Genomic DNA, 9,507 nt, shown 5'->3' on the forward strand with positions numbered 1-9,507 from the left:
TCTTCAATCCTTGCTCTCATCTTTCTCTTGTCCCATTTCCTCCACTCCTTCCGTACTCCACGAGGCATTCACTCCTCGCCCTCACTACCTTGATATTGCTCTTTTCGGTAACCCGTTCGACTCAGATAACGAGGCTTCATAAGTGTGTGCCATGCAATATTCGTGTGCGTGTATGAAGGAGCGTCGCAAGATTACCAGATATTGAGGTTTATATATGAAGGCTGAAGTGGGCGTATGCGTGTGTGTGGGGGGGAGGGAGGGAAAGTTATAGATGTGGGGGAAAGCGGATTACAGATGCAGCTATATATTTTCTTGGTTATCTGTCCTTGCAGTAATATCGTGAAGGTTAACACTCTGAAACTGGGGTGTAGAAATTAACGAGAACACACACAAAAAAATGTAAGTAAGGAGGGACAGATACATACTTAAACAGATTGTGAGATAGAGAAATATAGAAATAAATAGATGGATGGATAGATAGCTGGATAGATAGATAGATAGCGATTAACAGGTAGACAAACAGACATACACAGACAGAGGGAGACAGATCCAACCCTCCTATGTCACCTACGATTTAGTACAGTGATTTGTAACCCTATTTAGTTTCTGTCTGGAGGATATACAAGCAAAGGACATGAGAAAAAGCACACACACACACACACACACACACACACACACACACACACACACCAAGAAACGAAGGGGAAACACAACACTAATAGAAAAAAATGTGTTTGACCCCAACACAATATTTTTTTCATTTTCCACTGACACGGTCCACTCCACACACAAAAAAATGACCTTCCCCCACCCCCCCTTCTCTCTCTCTCTCTCTCTCTCTCTCTCTCTCTCTCTCTCTCTCTCTCTCTCTCTCTCTCTCTCTCTCTCTCTCTCTCTCTCTCTCTCTCTCTCTCTCTCCCTATCCCTATCCCTATCCCTCTCTCTCGTCACTTACCATCAGAGGAGAGCCGTGACTTCTGGAAGATGGTGACGACGATGGCTCCGTAAAAGAAGATGATGATGGAGAGGGGCGCCACGTACAGCATCACCAGGCAGAAGATGTTGTAGACCATCTCGTGGTGTAGCGAGGGGAAGAAGTTGAAGGTGACGCACTGCACGTAGAAGGTGAACTGAGGGTGAGTCTCCACGTGGAAGATGATCACCTGGGGGAAAAGAAAAGGAGAGGAAGGAGGTGTTAGTTTTATGAGGGTGATGATTGGGTGGTGGTGGTGATGGTGGTGGTGGTGGTGGTGGTGGGGGTGATGTTGTGCTGTGTGTGTGTGGGTGGGGGGTGGGGTGAGAGAGAGAGAGAGAGAGAGAGAGAGAGAGATGATATATTTGAGGGCAATGTCTCCACACTCCATTGGCTCCCGTACTGCAATGTACACACAACACACCAACACACTAAAAGAAAACAAAAAAATAAATAAATGAATAAACAATAGCACACTTATACACTGCCTAGGAGTCCCCACCAGAGGGGGGGGCACAAATTCCCCCAGGGAGGTCTCCCCTTTTGGCTGTCGACTTGAAGGGTGTCTTGATAACTCCTCGAACCTCTTTCTTATCAATTTCTGCAACATTCGCGGTCTTCGTTCCAATTTTCATTATGTGGAGCACCATCTCTCCTCTAAACCTCACCTACTCTTCCTCACCGATACACAGGTTTCTGAGGCTACTGACATCAACCTCTACTCTGTTCCCTCCTACTATCTCTGTCCTAAATTTCAATCCAAAGCTGGATGTTGCGACTACGTTCGCAACGACATCACTTGCTCTCGTGGCCACGACCTCGACTCTTCTGAATTTTCCACCATCTGGCTAAGACTTCATTGTCATTCTATTACTAAATACATCTGTGCCGTTTATCTCTCACCTAACTCTACGAACTATGTAAAATCCTTTGACTACTTAAACTCTAAAGTGGAGCACATCTCTTTACTTTTGTCTGTTATGGGAGCTGCGAGTAGCGGGTATTTTTTTCTACACTCTTTTTGTTGCCCTTGAGCCGTCTCCTTTGTTGTAAACACACACACACACACACACACACACACACACACACACACACACACACACACACACACACACACACACACACACACACACACACACAGATCCTTGTTCCCATTCCAAATCTTTAGGAATTATAAATGCCGCCAGTGGAATTAGAAGGGATTTGTGTGAAAAGAAAGGAATATAATTATAATCTCCCGTAGCAAATTCACACCAAACTCACCTAGACGCTAAGAAAGGTGGACGACAGGGAAAGATTAAGATGATTAAGAGTAAGAATAAGGAGAATGAGCAAAGGAAAAATAAAGTTTCAGGAGGGAGAGGAGGAAACAAGAACGTGCAGGCCACAGAACGCCTGTAGGCTTCTAATCATGGTGCCTATACTTAAATTAATTAGTCTGTCCGTCAGGTATTTTGATGGCCTGCTGAATATGCCGAAGGACTGTGTCGGCGACTGCACGAAGCTGTTCATTTCACACATATCACAAATAACTAGTGGTTGACGTAATCCTAAATGGAGAGGGTAATTTTCCCACAAGCTACTTCGGTAATGGTTTTTCCACTAGCGGATTGCACGGTTTGGTAGACAAATATTTCTAGGTTGTCAGGTCAGCTTTAGTTCGACCAAGTGAGTGATCACGTTGTTGAACTTGTAGAGGCATTTGAATACCTGCACCAAGTTTCCTATTGTCTATTCTCCGGCGTAAGGCGTTTGGGTCTCTCGAGTCGTTCTTCACCTCTGCACCCTCAACGATAGCACAGTTTTAATGGCGCGTCGCTCTACTCTCCAGGAGCTCAACGTTCTCTTGTATTTTGGGCACGAGAACTGTACTGCATATACAGGTGACATCTTTTTTTTTTTTTTTTTTTTTTACGTCGCGGCCTATAGCGCCGGTAGGCTTTTTCCCGGTGGGTCCTGATGGTCGGCCCAGCCCGTTCTGGCGCAGGCGAGTGTTTATAGTGGCGCCATCTTGCATTGGCTCATGCTGCCCTCCCGGAGCTCATCTTTAATCCTAGAATCTAGAGTCCGAGTTGATAGGTGGTCTTCTGGACAGCATGTGGGTAGTTTTAAGCCACTCGGCGGCGGCTGAAAAATCCCAGCTTGGTGGCACCGGGCGGGGATTGAACTCGCGTCCTCCTGAACGCGGTGGTGTTACTCTGTCGATTCAGCCACCGCCTCCCCCTCTTACCAACCAGTTATACAAAAATAACATTACTCTCGGGGTTAATATTATAAGTTCATAGCGATAAACACATGTAGTGTATTAGCATTGGTTTCAAACAGACAAAATGTTTGGTTGATTTCTGACCATTGCTGGGGATGACCAAATCCATTTCCTCATGTACGACCCGAAGCAGCCTCTAACGCATGTTGCATGTATGGTTACGGTGTTTATACTTCAAGTGCATCCATGCATGCTACATTTTTTTACATATAATCTTACACTCGGCTGTGGTATTCTCTCCACCAACTTTAGTGTTCATCGGCAACTCGGCAGTGACAGAAAGCCCCTCCGAACCTTGTCCATTGAGCAAACCGTGTTGGGTTCTGCCCGGAGAGCAATATCTTGTCTAGGCACGCGCAGACTGCCTTCCAAACTCATTGACTGTAACTTGTAGAGAAGTTGTCCGAGTGGCACCTTGTCGAAGGCTTTCTGAAAATCTATAAATAATGTAGCTTAAAACATTTCTATTCGACGTTTTCATATATACCGCAGTAAATGAGTCTAGAAAGTTCTTAAAATGTTCCATGAGCCGTCCTGGGTGTCGTATATGATATTGTTATCCTCTATGAACTTGACTAGTCTGCCTTTAATACCTTCAAGGGGAGGAGGATTAAGAATAGGAGGAGGAGGAGGAGGAGGAAGAGGAGAAGGAGAAGGAGGAGGAAGAGGAAGAGGAGGAGGAGGAGAAGCGGGAGGAGGAGGAGAAGCGGGAGGAGGAGGAGAAGGAGGAACCGGGGAGTTAAGAATAACGAGGTAGAGAGAGTGCAAGGATTAGAGGAGACAATAAAGGGAAGTATTACTCGATGAAGAATTAGGAGGAGGGAAATTAGGTGAGCCATGAGAAAAGAAAGTGTATTTGTATCTCTCTCTCTCTCTCTCTCTCTCTCTCTCTCTCTCTCTCTCTCTCTCTCTCTCTCTCTCTCTCTCTCTCTCTCTCTCTCTCTACGGTGTCTTGTTTACGAAAAAGCCGTTTGAGGGGGAATCGGAGGAGGAGGAGGAGGAGGAAGAGGAGGAGGAGGAGGAAAGATATAATGCATAAGATAAAGAGGAAGTGGTTGAGGAAGATTAAGAAAATGAAAAAGAAGGTAAGAAGTGGGGAAGTGCAAGAGAGAGAGAGAGAGAGAGAGAGAGAGAAATGTGGCCGTGTCTTAATTTCCGCTCGTTTGTGTTGTGACCCAAGGACCGGTCACGACTCCTCTGGCTGCTGCTTAAGAAGGCCAGAACGATCTTGCTGGCACTGCAAGATCGCAGAGATCGTCTGGCCTTCTAAGCAGCAGCCAGAGGAGTCGTGACGTGTCACAACTGCAAAACAACAGCGAGCAGAACTCTCTCTCTCTCTCTTGCACTTCCTTCTTACCTTCTTTTAACCACTTCCTCTTTATCTTATGCATTATATCTTTCCTCCTCCTCCTCCTCTTTCTCCTCCTCCTCCTCCTCCTCCTCCTCCGATTCCCCCTCAAACGGCTTTTTCGTAAACAAGACACCGTAGAGAGAGCTCCCTACCGGGGCTCCTCCAGTCCTGCGACGCTTGCCAGCCAGACCAAGGGGTCACTGGCGCTCCCCAGCCGAGGCGAGGCGAGGAGGGCGGTTGCAAGAACTCGCTTCTCAAAAATGCCAGACGGGATTATTAAATCAATCACAAATACCGTTAGGGAGCCGGTCCCCGCGTTTGTCGGATCTAGGGTAACACTTTACAACGATGATGAAGTATACCATAATTAATAATGATAATAATAGTAATAATAAAAAATAATGATAATGACAATAATCTGAATATGAATAACATGAAAAATAATAAGCAAAAAAAAACGCTGGAAATGAAAAAAATAATAATACGAGAACAATAAAAAAGAAGAATACGCAGAAGAAAAAGGAGAAGAAAGAAAAGTAGAGAAAAATAAATGCCTGCCTATAAAGTTCATATTTCACGAAAAGGTCGCGATCAGTGAAAAATGACTATCGCTGGAAAAGTCGGTGCAGCCCCCGAGGAAGGGCGAACAGACGAGGGAAATCATGGGAAGAGAGATGAAAGTGTGGATATCTCTCTCTCTCTCTCTCTCTCTCTCTCTCTCTCTCTCTCTCTCTCTCTCTCTCTCTCTCTCTCTCTCTCTCTCTCTCACACACACACACACACACACACACACACACACACACACACACACACAAACACACAAACACACACACACACACACACCAAAAAAAAGTAAAACCTCCAATTAACATGATTTTGTGTGTGTCTGTGTTAGTATTCATCGATTTGTTTATTTATTCATTTATTTGTGTGTTTGTGTTATTGTGTTTCTGACTGGGGGACACTGAAAACAACACACCTCAAAGAACACAATCTCCTAGCCATTTCTTATTTTTCACCGCAAACTACGCATTATTCTGAAACTTAACCCTCTCATGATTAGGCCTAGAAAGTTTCATGCCACCTTCAATTAGGCTCAGAGGGCTTCCCAAACACTCAGACGATGCGGTAATACAATAGAGAAACATAACTCACGATACTGTATGCCTATCGTCTGTTTCCTCAAATTTCTTCCTATAATTTTACCTCCTTCAAACGCGTGAACTCAAACCATTGGGAGACGTCGGAGAAATGGATGGTGACGAAGGCGGAGTGAAAGAGCGGACAGGAGAAAACACAGAAAGAAAAAGATAACATGTGAACAGTATCAGAGTTAGACTAAGATAGAGAGACAAAGTGAACGTTTGCGGCGAAGGGAACACGTAGGTAGTGAAAGAAAGAAAAGGCAACACAGGTAAAGAAATGGCTCGAGACAGGACTGCTACGCATAAAAGAAAACGGGACAAGAAAAGCAAAACAAAAGGGGAAACTGAATAAAAAAACAGGCTTAGGACGTAGGAACACAACAGCACTGAATAAACAACGGTAAAAAAAATTGGATTGCAAAGCGACATAGACGTAAGAGACACAGGCATGTATACAGTGGGAGAAGAATACAACTAAAACAAGAGTACAAAGATGAAACGTGCAAGAATTTGAATACAGGGAAGAGAATTACAAACGTGATGAAAGAGACGAAGCGGTGGAGAGGGAGGAAGGAGAGAGAAGCAAGAGAGAAAGAAACATTGGCAGGTAAACAAGAGAAGAGAGAGAGAGGCTGATGAAGGAAAGCAATGTGAAAATGCCGAAATGACTACAGGAGAAGGATGAAAGGTAGGAAGGGGAAAATGCGAGTACCAAAACGATAGAGAGTGAGCAAGGACATAAAAAGAAGGGTTGGTTAAAGTGTGGAGAGAATAAAAAGGAGGTTGAGGAGAGAGAGGCTGATGAAGAAAGGAAATGTTAAAATACCGGAATGACTAGAGAAGAAGGATGAAAGGTAGGAAGGGGAAAATAAGAGTACCAAAACGATAGAGAGTGAGCAAGGACATAAAAGGAAGGGTTGATTAAAGTGTGGAGAGAATAAAAAGGAGGTTGAGGAGAGAGAGGCTGATGAAGAAAGGAAATGTTAAAATACTGGAACAGGAGAAAGAAGAAAGGCAGGGAAGCGGTACACATTGAACAAGGACCTAAAACGAGGGGGTGGTTAAAGTATGGAGAGAATAAAAAGGAGGTTGAGGAGAGAGAGGCTGATGAAGAAAGAAAAGTTAAAATACAGAAACACGAGAAAGAAGAAAGGCAGGGAAGCCGTACACATTGAACAAGGACATTAACAGAAGGAGTGGGAGGGAGTGAATAGAGGGAGTTTCAGAAGAGAGAGGATGATGAAGGATATAAACGTGAAAAGACTGCAATATTTAAACGAGAAGGACGAGAGGCATTAACCCGGTAGCAGCGATGGGCCAAATTTGTGGCCTTACCGTGTAGCAGCGGTGGGCCAAATTTGTGCCATGATTTAACCCCCCCAAAAAGATGATACATAAACTGATCACAAATTCTTTGATATATATTATGAAATGGGGGGGGATGAATAAAAAAAAGACAGGTTGAGAAGAGAGAGGCTGATGAAGGAAATGCCTAACTGACTAGAAAAGGACGGAAAGCAGGAAGGGGAGACGAAGCAAAATGATTGACATGAAAGAAGAACATAAAGAAAATGGGAGGTGGAGAGGGGGAATAAAAAGAGAGAGGCTGATAAGAGAGAGGCTGATGATGCAAGGAAATGTGAAGATGCGGGAATCACTACACAAGAATAGGAGGTAGGAAAGGGAGAAATAGACAAGCGGTAAACATAATTATGACAAGGACACAGGAGGAAGATAGAAAGGCAGCCAGGAAAGGGAGAAACTGATACGTGGTAGACATTATAACAAGGACACAAGAGGAAGAGGGAAAGGGAAGGTGAGTAAAAAATGAGTTTGATCCAATATAGAAACTCAAAACACTGCTCAGACAACAGGACAAGGATGAGAGGCGGGACGCACGATGTTTGCTCTCTTCTTCAGCGACGGGGAGCGAGAGAAAATAATAAAAAAGAGTAGACAAAAGGCAACCAAAAAATGCGTCTTTACTCTCGTGCACGGAAGGAATTGGCTCTTCATTCACCTTCATAAATAAAACAAAAGTGGAAAACAGGAAATACCCAGATGAAAACACTAAAAAAATGACGCGTGGCAGTTGTGAAAAGAACAGAAAAAGTAAAAAAAGAATAACTGGCTGAATGCTATTATTTTACAGCACAGGAAGCAAGCTCAAGGGTATAACGTTTGTAAGTATTTTTCCTTGTTTCCTCCATTACAATTAATTTACTCAATCTATTTTGCTAACTTTCCATATTTTTTGCATATATATTTCTTTCTCCCTTTATCACTTGTCCGTATACATTTTTCCCTCGACACACACACACCCACTCACACGCACGCACGCACGCACGAACGCACGCACCTCTCCCCCCCCTCCCCCACATACACACACTCCGACTCCCTGCTTGCCTAGAAAGCCATCATATTGCAGCTATTATTTTCTTTTGTATTTCCTTGAATATCCAAATAATGTTTCTTCCACTGTAAAACACTCCCTTTCTCTTTCTTTGTCTATCGCTTTTCCTTCAATCTTCAGGAGCCCGGATTTCTATATTTTCTTTCTCTAATTCTCGACCTTTTCTTTCCCTTAGGCTTCAGTTCCTACCATCTTTCTTTTCATTGCCTCTCCTTCATTGTCTTGCTTCGTCCATTCCTTTCTTCCTTTCCTCACCCATTCCTGTCACTCCCATTACCTCCCAACCCAGGCGGTCTCTTCGCCAACCTGCTCCTCTCTCTCCCAGCCCCCTTTCTCTTTTCTTGTCTTATATCTTCCATCCACGGAGCATATACTAACTCAGTACCTCGTTTTTCCCTTCAGTTCTATTTCTATCTCCTTTTCTACGAGTTTTTTCTCCTGGCAGTAATATCTTCCCCGAAAAACATTCAAGAATAATTGCTCTCTGTAGACCTCGTTGAACTACACTCACACATCCATCCCCCCACAGCGCGTGTTTACAATGTGACTTGACTTCTCTAATTTATTTCAAGAGTGTTATGCCTCGAGTCAGGATACGAAACCCCACGCATGCCAAGAATAACTAGACTTTCCTTTTATTTCCCTCCCACGCTATGATGTCATGTGAGTGACCTATATTCTTTCACTGACAGTCCATTTCTTTCCCAATACTCATCCCTTGCCTTCCACTCCTCACTCTTTTCTTGCCATTTCTTTTCCCCCCCTTCCATTTCTCTCACTCTCATCTAACCATTAGTTATCCTTTCTGTGCCATCCCGCCCAGCTGTTCCCTTCCGTCGCCCATCCCTTGTGCTCCCTTCCTCTCCCATCTCTCCCTTTACCACAATATTCAGAGCCTTCCTCCTTTCTCTCACTCTCCCAATCCCATCCTATCACTCTTCCCCTTCCGTATAATCCTCCTACAGCCTACAAACCAATCTGGCGCTCCTTTTTTCCTCCGCCTTCTCCTACTTTTTCTGCTGCAAATAAATCTTACGTAAGTGACTCTTACTCTGAATACAAGAGCCTGAGCGGATCTCTGTATTCTTACTCAACTTACTCACGCAGTGAATCCCTAAAAATGTACGTAATCACACTCAATTCACTCGGCCACATACTTAAAAAAATAAGCCAGATTCTAGATTTTATCATGTACATTTTTGTTACATAATAAGAACATAACACATTGACTCTGCAAGAGGCCGAAAGACCGATACATTGCAGGTCCTATAAGCCTAACCCAGTCTAACCTCACCATACATTAAATTCATCTAACCTTTTCTTGAATGTGTCTGTCGTATTGGCACTCACAGCATTACT

The 9,507-nt window shown here is 43.9% G+C and overlaps 1 protein-coding gene across 1 annotated transcript in view; it reads right to left on the reverse strand.

Moving 5' to 3' along the window:
- The window catches only part of LOC127003758 (adipokinetic hormone/corazonin-related peptide receptor variant I-like), a 270,587-nt gene that overhangs the window by 46,478 nt on the left and 214,602 nt on the right, over window positions 1–9,507 (reverse strand). Inside the window, exon 5 of the mRNA XM_050870764.1 lies at window positions 956–1,163. Within this exon, the coding sequence (XP_050726721.1) occupies window positions 956–1,163 (208 nt within the window). The remainder of the gene's footprint in view (window positions 1–955; window positions 1,164–9,507) is intronic.

The sequence above is a fragment of the Eriocheir sinensis genome, chromosome 26 (genome assembly GCF_024679095.1).
Source record: "Eriocheir sinensis breed Jianghai 21 chromosome 26, ASM2467909v1, whole genome shotgun sequence".
Lineage (NCBI taxonomy): Eukaryota > Metazoa > Arthropoda > Malacostraca > Decapoda > Varunidae > Eriocheir > Eriocheir sinensis.